General features: G+C 38.1%; 2 protein-coding genes and 1 long non-coding RNA gene across 6 annotated transcripts in view; 2 read left to right on the top strand and 1 right to left on the bottom strand.

Annotated features, from left to right (window-relative positions):
- The window catches only part of RB1CC1 (RB1 inducible coiled-coil 1), an 83458-nt gene extending 71312 nt beyond the window's left edge, over positions 1–12146 (bottom strand). For all 4 annotated transcript variants that reach the window (XM_019712559.3, XM_019712560.3, XM_019712562.3 and 1 more), the window contains exon 1: positions 11791–12146. The gene's annotated coding sequence lies outside the window, so the exon portion shown is untranslated. The remainder of the gene's footprint in view (positions 1–11790) is intronic.
- Positions 11236–12081, top strand: LOC148757645 (uncharacterized). Its single transcript, XM_088799313.1, has 3 exons — positions 11236–11514; positions 11605–11930; positions 12031–12081. Exons 1-3 carry the CDS (start codon positions 11415–11417, stop codon positions 12079–12081), a joined length of 477 nt encoding a protein of 158 aa, XP_088655439.1. The 5' UTR covers positions 11236–11414.
- Positions 12147–12243: 97 nt separating the features above from the next.
- On the top strand, positions 12244–13654 carry LOC109435030 (uncharacterized). The gene is made up of 2 exons (XR_002135920.3): positions 12244–12397; positions 12498–13654. It is a non-coding gene; the product is annotated as an uncharacterized LOC109435030 (long non-coding RNA).
- The last annotated feature ends 5226 nt before the right edge of the window (positions 13655–18880 follow it).

Below are 18880 nucleotides of genomic sequence, written 5' to 3'. Positions count from 1 at the left end.
TTTCCTTAACCAGTTTCTGTTCCTTTCTCTCTTCCTTCTCCTTGTGGGATCCCTACAATGCGAATAATTGAGCATTTTATGTTTTCCCAGAGGTCCCTTAAACTATCCTATTTGTTTGCTGTTATTATTTTTCTTTTTGCTGTTCTCATTAGTTGATTTCCAGTAGTATGTCTTCCACGTCACTGATCCATTCTTCTGTATTAGCTAATTTGCTGTTGATTCTTTCTATCGTGTTTTTCATTTCAGTTATTGTATTTAGGTCTGCTTGGTTCTTTATTGTACTCTTTTTTGAAGTTCTCCCTAAGTTCCTCTATTTCATTCTCAAGTTTGATGAGCACCCTTATGCTGTTTTGACTGTTTCTTTGAATTCTATGTTAGCAAATTACTTTCTCTATTTTCCTTAGGTTTTTTTTTTTTTTTTTTTTTCCTCAGTCCTGGAGATTTTTCTTGTTTCTTCACTGAGAGATAGTCTCCTGTTTCTTCATATACATATATATATATATATACATATACATATATATATGTATATGTGTATATATATATATATATATATTTTTTTTTTTTTATTTTTTTCTGTTTGTTTATATGAATCAGATAAAATAGCTATCTCTCCCAGCCATGAAAAAGTAGCCTTATGTAGAGGCAGCCTCTGTGTAGGCTATCTGTGCCAGGTGGTTTGGGCAGACCAATAGGAGCCAAGTGGGTGCCTAAGGCATCTGGGACACTGGCCTACCGAACCAGAGTGGCTCCAGGTGAGCAGGCCAGGTGCGAATAGTAATGCCCTGTTGATCCTGCCTGTTGCCTTTGTTTGGAGCCAAAATGGAGTTGGGCGTTGTGTCCAGGAATGAACTGCAGCAACCTTGCAGTTAGGCCAGAGCACCTGGATAGAGAGCATGCCCCCGCTCCCGGAGGTGGAGGGAGGCTTAAACAATGGCACTCACCAGCACCTCTGACCCTGGAGAATTCCCGCAGCTCCCCAGCCTCCTCTCTACAACCTCTCTCATTTGTTGTACAGAACATGGTCTCATGTTGACAGACTTCTGTGTAGGCTTTACGTGCTGGGTAGTTTTAAGAAGCCAGTTGGAACCAGGTAGGCAATTAGAAAACCTGGGACACTGGCCGAAATGAGCTCCTGCCCACCCTATGGAAGTGGAGGGGAATATAAACAATAGCACTCAATGGGTCCTCCAGCCCAGAGAGTTCCTGCAGCTACCAGAGGAGGGCTCCTAGGTTTCCCAGCCTTCTCTATTTGGTCTCTTTCTCTTGTTTGTTCTTCAGAAGCTGTCCATTCAGCCCTCAGTTGTCTCATAGGAGTGACTACCCTCTATATACATATATATTTGAGTTTGCTCATGGGAGGGGGCAAGTTCAACCACCTCCTATACAGCCACCACCACCTTGGACCTTTCATGGTACGGTTCTCAAACAACTGGCATGAACCTGGGTCTAGGAGAACAAGATTTCCTTGGGTCCGTAAAAAGATGATTCCTGGCATGTAACAAAGACTGGAAATTCTTCCATACCCTGGGTCATCTTCGTACTATGAGATTTCCTGAAAACTTCATGGCTAAAGAAATGTACAGAGAACTTACCTGTGGTAGCCAAGAAGAAAATGGCTGCGTGTGAAACACTGATGGGAGCCTCCTTTACTCTGCAGCCTGCATGCTACGTAGGCACTATTCCAAGGGATAAAGTTGGAATCACAGAGACCCACTCCACTCCCAGTGCTGCCTTTTGCTAATCAGGGTACACAATAAGGGACACCTACATGCCAGGGACCCTGCTGCTACTGTTGGCAGCAAGGAGTAGAATCCCAGCCCTGGAATGGGAGACCCATCAGATCACCTAGCCTCCTACCAGGCTTTCAGTAAGGAGGAGGACAACTCAAGATCTGGGAGTCTCTGGGTAGAAAGTAAAACTTTTTGTGTTGCCCTCCACCCCCAGTCTGCTACGCCCATACCCTCTCACAAGCAAAAGTACTCTTAGGATACCATTAGCAGTAAATAAATGACAAAGTAAAGCTGAGATAGTAACTGAGAGATATCATATCCAAGTAGCTAATTTTTGGTAGTTTATTAGCCAATGTATCAAAAGGCTCTTTAATTTAAAAAAAAACAACACAATAATAATTATCTCTACCTTAAATATACCTTCCTCCCGAAATTATTTATCCTACTGACCTCTTTGGTTTTACCAATGGTAATCAACTTGGTTAACTGTATGTGAATAAGTACTCCCTGGCCCCAGATCTAATAGTCACTGTGTGTAACCCTCTCTTCCACTTAACTCCCATTAAGCCATCTAATTCAGTGCTTACTACTGCTCTAACCTAACTTAGCTTCTCCACCTACAGATGTCATCTCAAATCCATCTTGGAGGACACTACCAACTAAACAATCTTAGTTCTTATTTTACTGTCATTTTACTTCTCCCAAAACTAAAAGTACTTTATAGTATCTACTCAATTGTCTAAATTCCTTGGACTAACACTCCAGTGTTGCCCGTCTATGCCTCACTACACGAAGCTCCATGCCATTTAAACGAATCTCCCAAGAGGTGAACAAGCCTTTGTTTTTCATTCCTTCACTCTTGTAATTTCATTGCCTTCATTTTGTAACCAAGAAGTCACAACCATCTTGTCCATAAAATCTTCACCAATCTACTGTCTGTCAAGGATCTTCTGTAAACACTAAGGCCCACACTTCAGATTTCAACTGATCAAATACTAGTGTTTGCAATCAGAACATAAAGAAATGGCCTGTTATACTTTTTTCCCAAGTGCCAAATGCATTATATTCCCCAAACTGTTAGAGAAAATGTAGCCATGTGTTACACCTCTCTTTGAACCGCCACATTACCTAACATTTTCCTAAACACTGGTAAGCAATAAATGAAGCCAAGGCCATAATAAAGATAAGAATAAGAACCAAACTGAAAAAAGAAAGAAAGAAAAAAAAGGGGCTCAAGGAGAATACACAGGAACAGTCTCTATTTACAAGAATGTATAATTTACATATTCCTATATACTTGTTATCAAAATATGATGATGACCTAACAAAGCTGAATTCTCTCCTTTGTGTGTAATTGTTAAAACATTAAGCAAAAAGGGACATTAGTAACCAAGCACATATTTGATCATCCTGAAATTTAAAAAATCCTTAAACAGAAGTAAAAAGAAATCTGAATTATAATCCTAACTTCAGATCTTTACTTCCGTGACCCTGAAAGCCAGTTACTTAACCTCTCTGAATTCTGTTTCCTCATCTGAAAATTGAAAGTGGTATACTGGCTGATTCCTCCAAGTTTCTATAAAATGCCATATACATTTTACATATAGATAATACATTAAACCTAGTTCTAATTTATTTCATGTGCCAGTCACCAACGAGTAAAATAAATGAAAAGTACATGCTATCTGCCTTCAAGAAGCTTAATTACATAATTGAACATTATAATAAAGGTATGCAAAAGTTATATTCAGAAGTATTAAGAAAGAATGAGCAAGATGTGAAGAATGACACCTTCACAAAAAGGAGGTTATCACTAAAAAAAAAAAAAAAAAAAAAAAAAAAAGTAAAACTGAGTTCCAGCTAGAAACCAATAGTTTACCTTCCTTGATCACATTTATTAAAATATAAGAAGATAAACTTAGCAGATCACTTCTTTGCTTTAAGAAATCAATTATTAGAAAGACTTAATGTTTTAATCAACTTTTAAGAGTTTGGATTGCTCATGTACATTTTTCCTTAACTTTAATAAAAATTTAATAAAATCTATTAAGTTCTGTAAGTGGGTTGAATCTCAATGATCTACAACTAAAGTTATTACATGCAATTATAAAGTAACAGCATAGAAATCAACTGCTGTTGAATAAATTATTAACTTTATATGACTTATAAATATAAGCCTACTACATAACACAGTATTGCTTTTCACCAAATAGTGAAGATCTTCTAAAACTTGGCATAATGCTCATTTTATATAGAAACATTTCTTAATTTCTACAAAATGAAATTATATTACACAAGTTAACATGAACCAATTTCAAATTAAAAGCAACAGGTTAGTAACTCAATAATTGATAAGATTTTCTTAAAATGATCATGTGGTCCTTTGCCTAAATATTGTCTTTAGTTTCTGTCCATTGAGACAATAACTATTATGTATGTATCAGAAAGAGAAAGAGAGAGAGAGAGAGAGAGAGAGAGAGAGAGAGAGAGACAGAGAGACAGAGAGACAGAGAGAGAGAGACAGAGACTGCAGTAAAGAACATTTACCAGAACATGTTCAACCTACTATAGCAGTAATTAAAACTAGCATTCTGGCCTTTTCATAGACACATAACACAGAATAGAACAGATTCAAACATATCTTTATATACACACAGATATACAGTAATAGAATTTCAAATTGGGAGAAAGGATAAACTGTTCAAGTAAAAGTATCAGGACAGGTGGCTAACCAAAGCATGCAGAAAAGTAAAGTCTGTCTGAAATACAATTTTCACCCTTCAGATTAACTAATGATTAAAATAAATACAACGCATTGAGAAGATAGCAGCACACCAGCACAGTTTTGACAAGAATATAAACTTTTAGAGATTTAATCTGGCAATATGTACCAAAATTTAAAATGTGTAAACTAGCAATTCTACTCTGGAAATATATTGGAAGCAAGTAATAACCAGACAAGTGTACGAAGTTATATATCCAATGATTTTCATTGCACCGTTATTTTTAACAATGAAAAATTAGAAAACTGTGAATAGGTGTTGGTCAAATAAATTATGGTACAAGTATATAATGTGACATTATTTAGACATTTAAAAATGTTCATTAGGTCTATATATATTGATTAGTGATATAGTCAATTAGAAAATCAAGTTACAGAATATATCGTGATTCTATTTGAGGATTTTATTTTTATTTTATTAACCAATGCTCAGGCAGGTATGTGTATACACAAGCATCAAAAAGTCTAGACAGTTTAACACTAATCTTTTTAACAATGGCCATATGGAGCTTTCACTTTTCTGGTCTCCTTAAAAATCATTTATAGTTTGAGGGAAAACACTTATTCCAGTTTTTTAAAAGAAAAAATCCCAACATTCTATACAAAGAAACAAAGTACCTGAACATGCTTCCCTTAAAAGAGTTGGTCCAACTAAGAGTAAGACAATGATCCCCAACTGCTGTCACCATTCTAGCCCCCAATTTGATGTCCCAGTGGAGTCCTGCCTCTCCACTCTACATGTCTTCCCTAGATAGTTATTCATATTTAGTTCTCCAACTGCTATCTTTATGTACACATAAAATGGAAAATAGACCTGTGAAAAGAACATGAGATTTGGGGGTCAGAGGACCTATATTCAAGTCCTGTCCCCACTATTGACTATGTGACCCTGATTGACCTCATTAAAAAAACAAACAAACAAAACAAAACTACCTATCTCACAAGGTTGTGAGAAAGTAAAGAATCTAAGCATACATGAAGAGCTATGCAAATGACAGTGCAATACAAACATCAGTTACTGTTACTAATTAATCCAGATATCTGTCCTGAGCTCAGGACTAACATTTAGCTGATGCTAAGCATCTCCAATGAGAAATCATACTGTTATCTCAAACTCCACATGTCCAAATTTCAATTCAGTGCTTTTCCTTTGAATCTATTCCCTAACTTCTTTTGTCAACAAAACCTATTATTCTTGTTACTCCAAACTTGTTATTTCTATCCAAATCCTACCCATTTTTTCCTTTATAATCTAACCCATTTCACAATGACATATTTTAGAGCATGAAAACTCTTCTCGCTGCCTTTAAGTCTCCATCTTGCTCCAACTCTTCCTGAACACTCCTACAAGTTACAGTCACAGTAGTCAGGCTGCTTCCCTCCTCAAGGATCTTCCCTAGAGCCCCACTGTTACCTACAGCAGGCCACAAACCAATGGCTCACAATGCTGTTTGTTTCTTTGCAGCTACCTCTCCTGAACTCAGGGTAGTACCTGGTTCAGTACCCAGATGATTTCACTTAATTTTTACATTATCTGCCTGTCCCTTTAAGCATGTAAATTTGGCAACTCTGACATAAACCCAGATTAGCACAAAAATGGCAGACTTTGGGGCAAGATTTATCTGTATTTGAATCCCATCTCTCTCAACGAGACTCAGATCTAACTTACACATCAGTTCACCATCTATAAACTGAAATATTACATTTTACAGAGTGGATGAGAGGGATAGAAATAATGTAGTTCAGATTCCTTTACAATGCAAGGAATATAATAAAAGCTTTAAAAATGGCAGCAATTATAACTTTAACTCCAACATTCGAGGACTTCATAATCTGTTTATCTTTCTAGAAGTATCTCCAACTGCTCCCCTACACAAAACCTGCCGAAGAAAATATCTCCCATTTCTGCTTATCTGAATTTTACGCATCCAAGCCTGGTCCAAAAGTGTGGTCCTATTCATACTTCTGGGAAGTCTTCCCTAATCACAGGTGGCCCACAGTAGTCTCCCTCACCCAGGCCTCTAATTTACAGAGCTCCTACCTAGCTACATAAGGTAATACTAATTGTCTTATATGGGTGGGAAAAAACCTAACACCATGAAAGGATATTTGTTCCTCCTGGATCTTTCTGGGATCTAGTCAGCTATAAATGAGAGGGGAAAAGAGAGATGTATTTTTTTAAATACTGATTCCACTGCATGTATTCCCAGATTATATAGGGTTTACAACTAGACTTTCATGCCTATAAGGAAAAGAACAAGAAAATATTTCCTATACTCATTAAAAAAACTCTCTAATTTATCAACCGGAGATTTACAATTCCCTTTGAGAGATTACCACCATCATAATTAGGTCAGTCATTCTAGTGTGCTTACTGCCAGCTAGTCCAATCTATTCAAAATTTAGAATTAGCTTCCTTATATGGGGAGAACAAAGGGGAAAATCCCAGGGGATAATTTCTGACCTCCAAAACTGAACACATTCAGTCACAGAGTAGGTCAGCCATCTTACTCACATTCCCCAAAAGAGAGCCTTTCCAGACAAATCCAGGGCCTCCAAAATGAACTAAAACTAAAACTAAACAGGTAACTTCATGTAAGAAAAGCACCAAAAGAATAGAGATAACAGGAATATTCTAACAGTTTGGAGTATGTCCTTCAGGTTTTTTTCCTATGTATACAGGAAGTACATGTGTATATACAAACAGTTTGGTTTTATAAAAGTGAAATAATATCAGGCACACTGCTATGCAACTTGTTTGAGCTTAATATATAGTATGAGAATCTTTCCATACCGGTACATATAAATGTATTACACATTTTGATGTCTACCATTCATGAAAGTTATGTAAAATGCTTGACAAACGTAATTTGGATTTTGAAATATTAGTAAATAAACAGTCTTTTAAAAAGTTGTACCAATGAGTATCATTAGACTTTGTCATTTTGAATTAGTCTCATTCATAAAATACTAAATTCACTTTATAAGTATTATTGCATTTAAAAGTATTTTTTCACGTCATATCATTTGATAGCTTCTGCTTAACAAAAACTCAAAAGACCTGTTAAAATGACTTTAAATCAAGTCTACTACAAAATAGCTCTACTGCCTCCAAAGTATAGCACAGAAGCCACAGCCATTTTTCCTATATTATTGTCACCAGTTGAGATATGACATCCAGAACTGTGCATGGTGTCATTTTTATGGGATAGCAATACCAAGTCGTGATACTTCCTTTAAATGTGAATTCTGTTTTTTTTTTTAATTCTTAATACTCACATAACTGTATCTATACCAAAAATTTCTAGTTCTATGTTTCATTTTATAATAGATATTAAGAGTTACAAAAAAAAAACAAAAAAAAACTGAAAGCAATATTATCTATGTAGCTAATGTTGAATTAGCTTCATTCTATTAAGCCAAGAATATATGAAAACATCCAGTAATTATCAAAAGAGGATGTGTACATCTGGAATTTGCACTATACGAATTTGCATTGTAAACGGTTAAAACAGCCATGGAAACATTAACAACAGTATGATATATATATATATATATATATATATATATATATATATATATATATATATATTTAAGATTTTATTGGGGAAGGGGAACAGGACTTTATTGGGGAACAGTGTGTACTTCCAGGACTTTTCCAAGTCAAGTTGTTGTCCTTTCAATCTTAGTTGTGGAGGGTGCAGCTCAGCTCCAGGTCGTACTGCCATTGTTAGTTGCAGGGGGTGCAGCCCACCATCCCTTGCAGGAGTCTAACTGGCAACCTTGTGGTTGAGAGGACCTGCTCCAACCAACTGAGCCATCCGGCCACCCAGGAGCTGAGCAGCAGCTCAATGACTTCATTCTAGTTGCAGAGGGCGCAGCTCGCTGGTCCATGTGGGAATCAAACTGGCAGCCCCGTTGCCCAGATCTCGCACTCTAACCAACTAAGCCACCAGTCCGTCCCAACAGTATGGTATTGATTTGACTAATAGTTCAACAGATATTCTGGATAATTACTGACCAATTACGTGTGGAATATCTACAAATCGATAAAACTTAAGTATTCAAAGGAGAGCAAAATCATGGGGCGGGCTGAGGGCACTCAGAGCACCAACTAAACAGCTGTAAAAGCAGAATCTAACCAATGAAAGACAGGGTACTTTACAGACACTCAAGTACTGTACTTGCAAAAAAGTAATTTAACAGAACCTTAACTTTACTGAGGGATGGAAAGAAGTCACCTTCTCAAGGCCCTGGACAACAGAGGTCCAAGTTTACAGGTAAATTAGATTTATCAGGTCCACAATATCATGGAAGAATCAGAGAAAGGGATAATTTAAGTACAAAATCTTCAAACTAGCACTCCACAATCTGTTTCTCAAACATTACATCTATTCCAGCTTCTCAAAACAGTCTGCATTTTTTAATTATCTTGTTTAAAATTTCCAAAGGTCCACTATTTCTTACAGTCTTACATATGAAGCTTACATATAAATTTCCTCTTACTCACTGTTCATGTTGCTGGAGCTAAAACTCTGTCTTGTACTTTAACATTTCATTAAAAAATGAATGACTCTAGCTCCAAGCTGATTTCCAGCCTTGCTGGACCAAATCTCTGCTGGGTTTACTGGATCAAATCTCTGTGCCTCTGCACATAGAGTTAGAGTACATTACAGTTTCCTTACTAGGACCCAAAAAACCTGACTATCTGTAGAGGCCCCACTACCACCACATTCTCTTACCACTCTTCACCTCGTTTGTAACAATCCACCCTCAATAACCTTTTCACTTTTCTGTATATATGCCAAGCATATCAGAGCATTTGCATTTACTATTCCTCCTGCCAAGAATGTTCTTTTCTCAGAGAGTCAGTCACACAACTAGCTTCCTCACTTCTCTTAGGTCTTTACTCAAAAGTTACTCATCAGTGAGGCCTTCCCTGGCCATTTATCTAAATTTCCAAGCCTCCAAGAGATAGTTCATCTCTTCCCTTTTCTGCTTTATTTTCATCTCCAGCCTGTATCTACTACTCCCTATTTTTCCTGAATGAGTTCAGGGATTTGGTTTGATTTGTTTACTGTGCAGCATTTCTAGAGCAGTGCCTGGCACATAGTAGGTACATGATAAAAACCTGCTGAGGTGGCCCAGACACTGTTTTTCTACCATGACTTACCCATGGCATATCATGCTTTTTCTTCTCCTGGAACTATCCTCCTACACTCTATAAAAGCCCAAATCCCTTCTGTAAATTTCCCAAAATGCTCATATTATAATTATTTTTATACAGGACTCCAATTTTCCTTTATAAGGCAAGAATAATTTCTTATACATTCTTATATTGCTCATATTAACTGATTCAATGGTCTATCTGTAGTAAATAAGTAACTACAGGAATAAATGTGTGTGGAAAGGGATTGCTACCTAGATTTTCATCTGAGTTTCTGGAGCTAGTATTTTCTATACTACACAAGAAAAGCTTAACTGGGGTAAGAGAATAGCACTACCCGAAAGAGAAAATTTTACTAGCCATTCCTTTTTAGCATTCATAAGTTAGATACATTTACAAAGTAAATCATGTATCAGGTACTTAACCATTTATTGAATATTCAAACTAGAAAATTTGAAGACAATCTCAAAATTCGAGTCCAAATGAAAGCTCCTTACATAATAAAAATTCAGGTTCAAGTGTGGCTTTTCAAGAACAAAGGTCTTGTGTCCTCTGCCCTTTCAGACTTTATGAATTTGATTTGCTAAAAGTCAAGCAGCCATGCACTCTGACTTTGTGTCATCCAATAAAACCATATAAGAATTAGGCCAATAACTAATCCTAACTTTAGCCAACATAAAAGATTCAAAATAGACTAAATAAAATCACATTTTAAAAAATGGTCTGTGCATATCCAATTTCCATCAACAGATATTTATCAACATAAAGTATCACTTATAAAACTCTACCTAGGTTTTAAAACACAATATAAACACCAAAATAAAAACATGACAGGAATATTACTAAGAAAATACGTTCATTCAGGCCATATTCTGTTACAACATTAAGTACAGAAAGCAAAAATATCTTCACAGCCTTAGCAGTGATCTACTTGTAGATCAAATAACACCCCCAAAATCACATCAATCACCTTCCTAGTGGTCCTTCTTCTCACAGTAATATCAGAATTGGAAGGACCCTCTTTGTATCAAATATAGAACTATAATGAGATTCTTGATTAAACTCAGATTTGTCTAATTTAAAAGTAGTCTCCTCCTAAGTTGCTAATCTTCCAACCCTTCGAATAAATCATACAAGCACTATCAACACACGAAAAACTGGAAACTATACAATAGTTAGCAAGAGAAATACATTTTCATATGGTCCAAATCATTGCTCTATGTATAGTACACTTGAGGCGAACATTCCTACCTAGCTTAATGTCTCTAGTAACGTGACTCTTTATCAACAGTAAGCACATTAGTCTTCCTTGGCACCCCGACCCACATCGCTTCGTGGTATGACTACACTTTAAAAGAGTCATAATGGAAAAGACTAGATTATGAAATTATAATCTAATAACAATAAACAGCACATCCACCAGGCGGTGGAAGAAACTATAAAGATATTCCCTGAGAAGCTGCCATTTCTCCTGTTGTTCTGTTTCTACCAAGGAAGTTGTGAAATCTGCACACACACCCCATCCCAAATCTATCAGTGGGGCGCGCGGCGGCTGAGTCATTCCTACGAGTAACTTTATACGGCTCCTAGCACTCCGGGGTCGGGACAAACACATCTCTCGCTTCCTTCCACACTACGCTTCCTTCGGCCTCGGCCCAATCACTCTCCGGTTTCTCAACTCAGACACCATGAGGGCTGAGCCGGACAGTGGTGACGACGGGTGAGGCTACTCCTGATGGATTCGGGAGTCTCTCCCCCTCCGCCACTCACGCAAGTCGACCGGGCGCTGGCCGGGGCGCGCACAAGGAGTCACCCTGGGAACCCCGTCAGAGCAGGTAGCAGGCAGGCCCGGACCCGGCGAGCCCACCCTACACCTCCCTCAGCCCGGTGGGGCTTCGACTTGACTCGCGTGTCTCCTCCACCAGCTGTCGTGTTAGGGAGACGACTGCAAGGAAACACCTGCCGGGGCCGAATGCGCTGGGCCCGCGGGCGCACACACCGGCGCTCTGGTCCGGCGGGGACCCCGGTGCCCCGGGCCCACTGTGCCGGGGTTCGCCGCGCGGCCGCGGTGCCAGATGGGGGAAGGGGACACGGGCAGCTACGACACTTACCTGGCAACACCTCCTTCCCCGCCAGCGGCACCAACAAAGCTGGCAACCCCTGGCACCATCTTCCGCCGACGCTTCGTCCTCGGCGGCGGCTACCAACCGCCCATCCGGCACAGCCAACCGACACAACCGCCGGCGTCCCGGTACTTGCCGCGGCCCCGAACTCCGGGCAGGAGGGAGGGGTCTGGGCGGAGAAGGGACGCGGTCAGGCCCCTCGGCTCTGGGTCGGGGACCGGGGGACAGAGGGCCACGGCCTGTCAGAGCCGAGGGGCCGGGACGACAGGGGAACCCTGAGGCAGCGCCGAGGGTTCGGCAGGGCCGCCGACACGGCCGCCGCTGGGTTTGTTATTGTCGACTCTGTCCCTTCCTCCGCGGAGCATGCCGGGAATGGGCGGGGGAGTGGGGGGAGGGGCGCGCCTGTTGGCCCGGGAGGCTCACAGAGGCAACGCGCAGGTCCGGAAGTTGACAGGCTGCTGGGAAGGGGGCGACTCCGCCTTCGGTCGCTGCCGGCCGGCTTGCAACTTTGGCTGTCCTCTCCTGACCCAAGGAAGGTTCCACTGGGGCGGCCTGTTTCGGTGCTAGTCGCCGTCCGGGCGCGTACTACCGCAAGGTGAGCTTGACCTTCCTCGCTACAGCGAGTTGGCCTGAGCTAGGCCGATCCCGCCGAATTTTCAATTTAGCCCCAGATGATAAAAGGTCGTTTCCCACAGCCTGTCGGGGAGGAGCGGGACCAGCCGGAGATCCGAGGTCCTCGTCGAGCGCCCCGGGGAAGCCCGCAGAGCAGGCCAAGATCTGTAAGAGGATGAGGTACCGGGAGAACTGTGGGCCGGCCAGGCTAGACTGCCACCCTCAACCCCACCATATCCTCGACCGACCGCCGGGCCTGCAAGCGGATGAAAGGTGTCTGGTAACTACTTGTGTGGGGCGGCACAATTTTTCTCAGACCAGGTAAGATAAAGAAAACATCCAAAAGAGAAGAGAATTAAGGCTCGGTCGGTCGGAATGAAGATGAAAGCGCCACGCCACTACCGCCGATTTTCAGCCTTATTAATACTGGGTTCTCTAGTGAGTTAGCGTAAGTACTGTAATGAATGGGAAACAGTTAAAGGGGAATCCTGATTTTGTGAAGATGAGCATTCACGGGCAATGACTTGAAGCGACGGACTTAAGTATGAAAGTCTAAGGAACAGAAGTTGCACCTAAAACAAATTACATACTTTAAATTCCTGTTACATTCTGAAATATGTGGTATGAGTAAAAGCTTAGAAGTGCTACCACTATGTCATCAGAGAACATTTGAGTTGTTTGCATAAAAATGAGTATTACCACCCTTTTCAAAGGCACTAAATACTATTATTGGGAAGTAAAGTTTGCAATCTTTCATTTATCATGGTGGAAACTGATAACACTCATTGAACCAACTAGTAAGCATTGGGAATTTTCAATTTTCAGCACACTGACCGGGTATCTGAAAGTTGTTTGAGAAGGACTTACTGTTTTTACCACTTTGTTTTTAATTTCCTGTGTATCCCAGAGAGATCTTATGTTTGGCAAGTCATTTTAGTTTATTTTAAACTGGACTTTTATTACACCGCCCCAGCAAGATACAGCAGAGAAGTCAAAATTAAGAAACTAACATGTTATTATGCCTTAGGGGACAGCATAGTAAACAGCACACAGAAAATACATAGTGAGAAGGGATTTGGTCAGAAAATTTGTAAACAAAATACAACAATATTAGGCCTCTGAAGAATATATTGGTGCTTGACTTAGTGATCAATGTCATTCAACATTACAGACACAACTGAAAGCATCACTGGAATATGCCAGTGATAATGTAATAAATAATAAAATGTTTTTAATTTTGTCTCTAACTTCTTTTTTTCGAAACAAAATTAATTCATTCCTCATCTTCTTCCTTAGTCATAGGTGGAAGAAATGACCAGAAATGATTGGTTCATACCTTAAAGGTTTACACCTTCTCCAGAGTGTAAATGTTTAGAATTTATATGCTTCTCATATTCTTTTCTAGTGATAAGTGAAAATGTATTAACATTAATTCTTTTTTTACGTATGGAGGTATCTAGAGGAAATACTGTTACAGGTTACTAAAACTACATGTGTCCCGAGTAAGTCTCAACAAGTGACATTTTCCTTCAAGAAAGAATATTGAAAACCGTCTGTACTCTCCCTTCCTAAATAAGTAAAAACAAGAACAAACAAAATACCCTCATTCAACATTACTTCTCAGCCAAGCTTCTTGATGGGAAGTCTTTAATCCAGTCTCATTTTCACTACTGCCCTATTCTCACTGAAGTTATAGATTAAGAAACCTCCAAATTATTGTGTTAAATAGACAATGCTGATACTTTTTTTGAACTTTTTAAAGCATTTGTCATTTTTAATTTTTTTTGTTTCTCCCCTTTTTTGTAGTGTCTCCCTCTTGGCTCTTAAATCTGGCCTTTCTTTCATTTGGTCCTCTTCGAAATTCTCAAGTAATTATAATACAATGTAAATGATGCAAATATAAGGTGCCACAGGAGAATAAATAGATAAGAGAATCTTGTCCTCATCACATTATGTGTTTTTCAATTTAATAAACATTTAGGTTCTTGGATGGATTTACAGTGTGGGCAAAAGAAAGTCATTCTCTTTAGGAGGAGAGTGTAGGGATAATACAGGACGTCATAGCTAAACACCCTAAGTACTTGACATTAGTTTCAATCTTTAAAATCTTAGTTGCGCTTCAGGTCTCAACTTCAGTGTCACTTTTTCAGGAATCCTTCCCAACACACCCACAGTTCCTCTAGATTTTTATGTTATGTCTTTAAGTATCTGTCTAACCTGCTGAAATGTAAGACTTTTTTTAATAGAGGGAATATTTTCCCAATACCTGGTGTACAGTAGTGTACACGCAAATATTTCTTGACTGCCCTACACCTTTTTCAGGCCCTCAATTTATAGCTTGACTCACTTCCCAACTAGTATCACTTACTCCATCCAAACCAATATGATTATGTCTCTTCCCTGCCTAACAATCTTCACTGGTCTTGTTTTGTAGATTAGATACAATTTAAACTTCTTAACATAGCATAAGAATCTTTTCATTAGGTACCAACCCATCTCTCCAGCTATATACCCCCTCACTTTTCCCCTTTACACGTACCTTATGTAAATTTCCTCCTCCATGTCGTGTTCTTTCCCTCTTGTTCACCTTTCAGTGTCATTCTTTAAAACATCCTGGACATCAGCCAGCTTCCAACTGCTAGACAATACAGTGATCACTTATCCTACCTCTGCTTCATATCACACAACTAAATTTTTGTGTCCCCTCTAAGCCTGTGAACTTAGATTGGGAACTATTCATTTTTAAGTTCCTAGAACTTGATAGAGAGCTTGTCACATAGTGATTTAAATATTTGAAGGTTGACTAGATAAGTGACTAAAATTCCTGCCCTCAAATATCTCAAAAGCTCATACAGGGAACCATTCAGAAATCATTGTAATGACAAGTTTATATAACAGTTGTCTGAGTATCCTTGGAAATGATATCAACCTCCCACCCCCACCCCTCCGCAGACTCCAAAATCTGGGGATGCTCAAACCCCTTATATAAAATGGTGTATTTGCACATAATCTACTCACATTCTCACATATACATACTTTAAATTATCTCTAGGTTACTTATACCTAATGTAAATGCTATGTAAATAGTTGTTATACAGTATTAAGGAATAATGACAGTATACATGTTCAGTACAGACACAACCATCATAGGCCTAACTACATAGTACACGTCAGCAACAATATAAAAAATATTTTCAATCTTTGGTTCATTGAGTGTATAGATACGAAATTCGTAGATAGGGAGACCTGACTCTACATTAGGATACTGGGAAGATCATGGTACACAGCTTAATTTTGTTAACTGATTTGATATTTCATTCTGTATATGCATTAAATATTTCTCAAATAATGTGTCATTACCCTAATTTTTTAGGTTTTGTTCAAACAGCCAACCATGATTGACATAATTTAACTTTATTCAAAGTATGAATCACAGTTTTTCATTTTAAAAGGTGAACCCTTTTAAAAAGTTTTGGACTTTGTTTTTAAGATCATAGCTAATTCAGTGTGTAAAATATGTTGATACACTACTTAAAGGCATCTGCCACTATGATTATTATCAAGTTAATGTTTTCAGTAGTATTTACAGACCCTAAAGCTGTCCTATTCCGTTGTCTGTTGGTACTCACACATGTTAATGATAATGATAGTTAATTTATGAATGACTCTTCAAAGCTAGTGATGAGCTTGTGAGTAATACTGTTTCTAATGCAACACATACAGGAAAATACTTCTAGCATGCTTCATTTTTCAACAGTTTTAAACCAATAGATTGAGACAAAACATTTTTAGACATTTTTCACATTAAATTGTCTTACTATTTTGAAGGAAAGCTCAGCAAAATGTCTGAAAGTAGAGCTGTAATGTCTTAAAGCAAAAAGTTAACCATCTTATAGATACAGATGTGGATTGGATTCAAACATCAAGCCATAGTTTGATTTCAGGTTCTTCTTTGTGACCCACATTAAGAAATACATTGTAACAGTGTGCCCTGGTACACACATACAGTTCTCTGTATCAATGAAACCCATGTTTCACACAAAAGGACCGCATGTGATATACTCTGATCGTTTCTGTGCTATTTTTCTAGTGCTAGTCTTGACCCACTTAATTGATTTTACCACCCTCTGATGGCTTGAAAGACATTCGATTCGATGACTTTGGTCCCAAACCTTGAGATTCTTTGCTCCTTCAGTGGCCTATTATTTTGACTATAAACTTCAGTGGCTTACTATTTTGACTATATCCCTCAATGGTGAAGTTTGTTATTGTTTATTTTTAAAAACTATAACTTAACTGAAGCCTATGAAGCCCGTGAGTGAGTCTTGGATGTGAAACACGGGCTTTACATTCATAAACCTATTTAGTTGTCTTAACAGCCCTATCTGGTTTTTATTACAATAACGAAGATGTGAAAAAATTGGAATTCTAATGTATTGCTGGTGGGATTATGAAATGGTGCAGCCACTTTGGGAAATAGATTGGCAGTTCTTCAAAAATTTAACCAGAGTTACCACATAGCCCAGCAATTCCACTCCTAGAGATAAAAGAACATGTCTCCACAAAATCTTGTACACAAATGTTCATACTGCATTATTCATAACAACTAAAAAGTGGAAACCGTCTTAATGTCTGTCAACTGATCAATGGAGTATCATAATGTGGCATACTCATACAATAGGAAATTGCACGTAATGCAAAAATTTCCTCACATAATAAACAGAATTACTATATGACTCAGCAATTTCACACCTAGGTTCCATTCCAAGAGAATTAAGAACCTATGTCCATACAAAAAAATGTCACAAATGTTCATAGTAGTATTTTTTAGTAGTCAAAAAAATGGAGGAGATCCAAATATCAACTGATGAAGGAATATACCAAATGTGGCCTATCCATAAAATGGAATATTAAATGGCAATAAAAAGGAAAGAAGTCTGATACATGCTACAACATGGATGAACCATGGAAACATACTAAGTGAAAGAGACTAATCACAAAAAAGCCACATAGTCTATGATTCTACTTATATAAAATGTCCAGACTAGACCAATTTCTAGACAAAAAATGGATTAGGGATTGCCAGGGGCTGGGGAAAAGGAAAAATAGGATATGACTGTTAATGGACACGAGATTTCTTTTGAATGCACTGAAAGTATTCTGAAATTAGTGGTGATGTTTACACAATCTTATGAATATACTAAAAAGCGCTGAATTGAACAATTTAAAATGTTGAGTTTTCGCTATGTGAGTTATATTTCAATAAAACTTAAAAACATTTAAATTACATTTTAAAAAATCAATTGAAATTATTAAATGAATAGAGAGAATAGTCACAATCACTTGTTGCTAAGCTTTGGTTCATTTAACCATCACTGAAATGGTTTAAAAGTACTTTAAGAGTAGAAATCTGATTTAACTTTCACTGGAAGTGGCAGTCCTTTAGAAGAAATTAATGGAAATCTAATGTTTGGTCCTGGATGCAGGCAATTAGGCAGTGCATTGTCTGTGTTACTGTTAACAAACAATAATCAGTCTGCTTTTATTGTTACCATGTGCCATCAATCTTAAACTATACCAATGTAAAAATACTACTCCCCAAAAAATCGTTTGTTAGTCCGAGTTTCTCAATCTGTGGTCATCTAGGGCCAGATAATTCTTTGCTGTGGGAGGCTGTTCTGTGCCTCTTAGGATGTTTAGTTACATCCCTGTTCTCTACCCACTTGATTTCAGTAGTACTCTCTTCCTCACCAGTTAAAACAACCAAAAGTGTCTCCAGAAATTGCCAAATATCCTGAGAGGCAAATCACCAAGGAGGAGAAGCACTGATGTAATTATAAATAAATGTTGTGGTTTCTATTAAATTTTAATAGCATGTAAACCTCAATGTAAAAATATTTTTAAAAATAAACATTCTATGGGGAAGTTAATTCATGTCTTCAACTTCTGGGACTATATAAATCCTACCTTTAATGAGTACATTCAAAATACACAATGATAGCTCTGTGACTGCAAAGATGCCTAAACAGAAATTGAATCATTTCAGTTCTATCACACTATGTACAAATCATTCTATGAACCCCGCATGTTTCTCTTTTCTGAAGTATTTGTGTTTTCTCTTTTCCAAAAAAAATTCATATTATGAAAAAGTACAAATCTATTACTTTTTAAACTTTTATTTTGAAAATTTTTATGGCATAATTAGTATTTGAAGACAAAAAAATATTTTAATGTGTACAATTCTGTCTAGCCTATATTTTCATTTCATTTGATGATTATTAATAAAAATAAATTCCTCATTTAGAGGGAGAAGGTGTTAAAAATGATCTGTACTAGGTATCAAATGTGTTGTACCGGATATCAAATAGGCCACTGATTTCAGACAAAGAGAAAGGAGCTAACAAAATTGAGTGTGTGTGTGGTATCATGCCAGGTGCTTTGATACCTTGTGTAACCTAACATAGCA

Source organism: Rhinolophus sinicus, chromosome 7 (assembly GCF_057876585.1).
Source record: "Rhinolophus sinicus isolate RSI-liver-muscle chromosome 7, RSI-T2T, whole genome shotgun sequence".
Classification (NCBI taxonomy): Eukaryota; Metazoa; Chordata; class Mammalia; order Chiroptera; family Rhinolophidae; genus Rhinolophus; species Rhinolophus sinicus.
The sequence above is the reverse complement of the archived record's forward strand: the minus strand, read 5'-3'. Positions and strand labels throughout refer to the sequence as shown.

Excerpts from the sequence above, each read along its gene's own strand:
- LOC148757645 (XM_088799313.1), top strand. The coding sequence starts at position 11,415 with ATGGATTCGGGAGTCTCTCCCCCTCCGCCACTCACGCAAGTCGACCGG. Across the intron at positions 11,515-11,604 it reads TGGGAACCCCGTCAGAGCAG|CTGTCGTGTTAGGGAGACGA; the intron begins GTAGCAGGCAGG and ends CTCCTCCACCAG. Across the intron at positions 11,931-12,030 it reads ACACAACCGCCGGCGTCCCG|AGGGCCACGGCCTGTCAGAG; the intron begins GTACTTGCCGCG and ends ACCGGGGGACAG.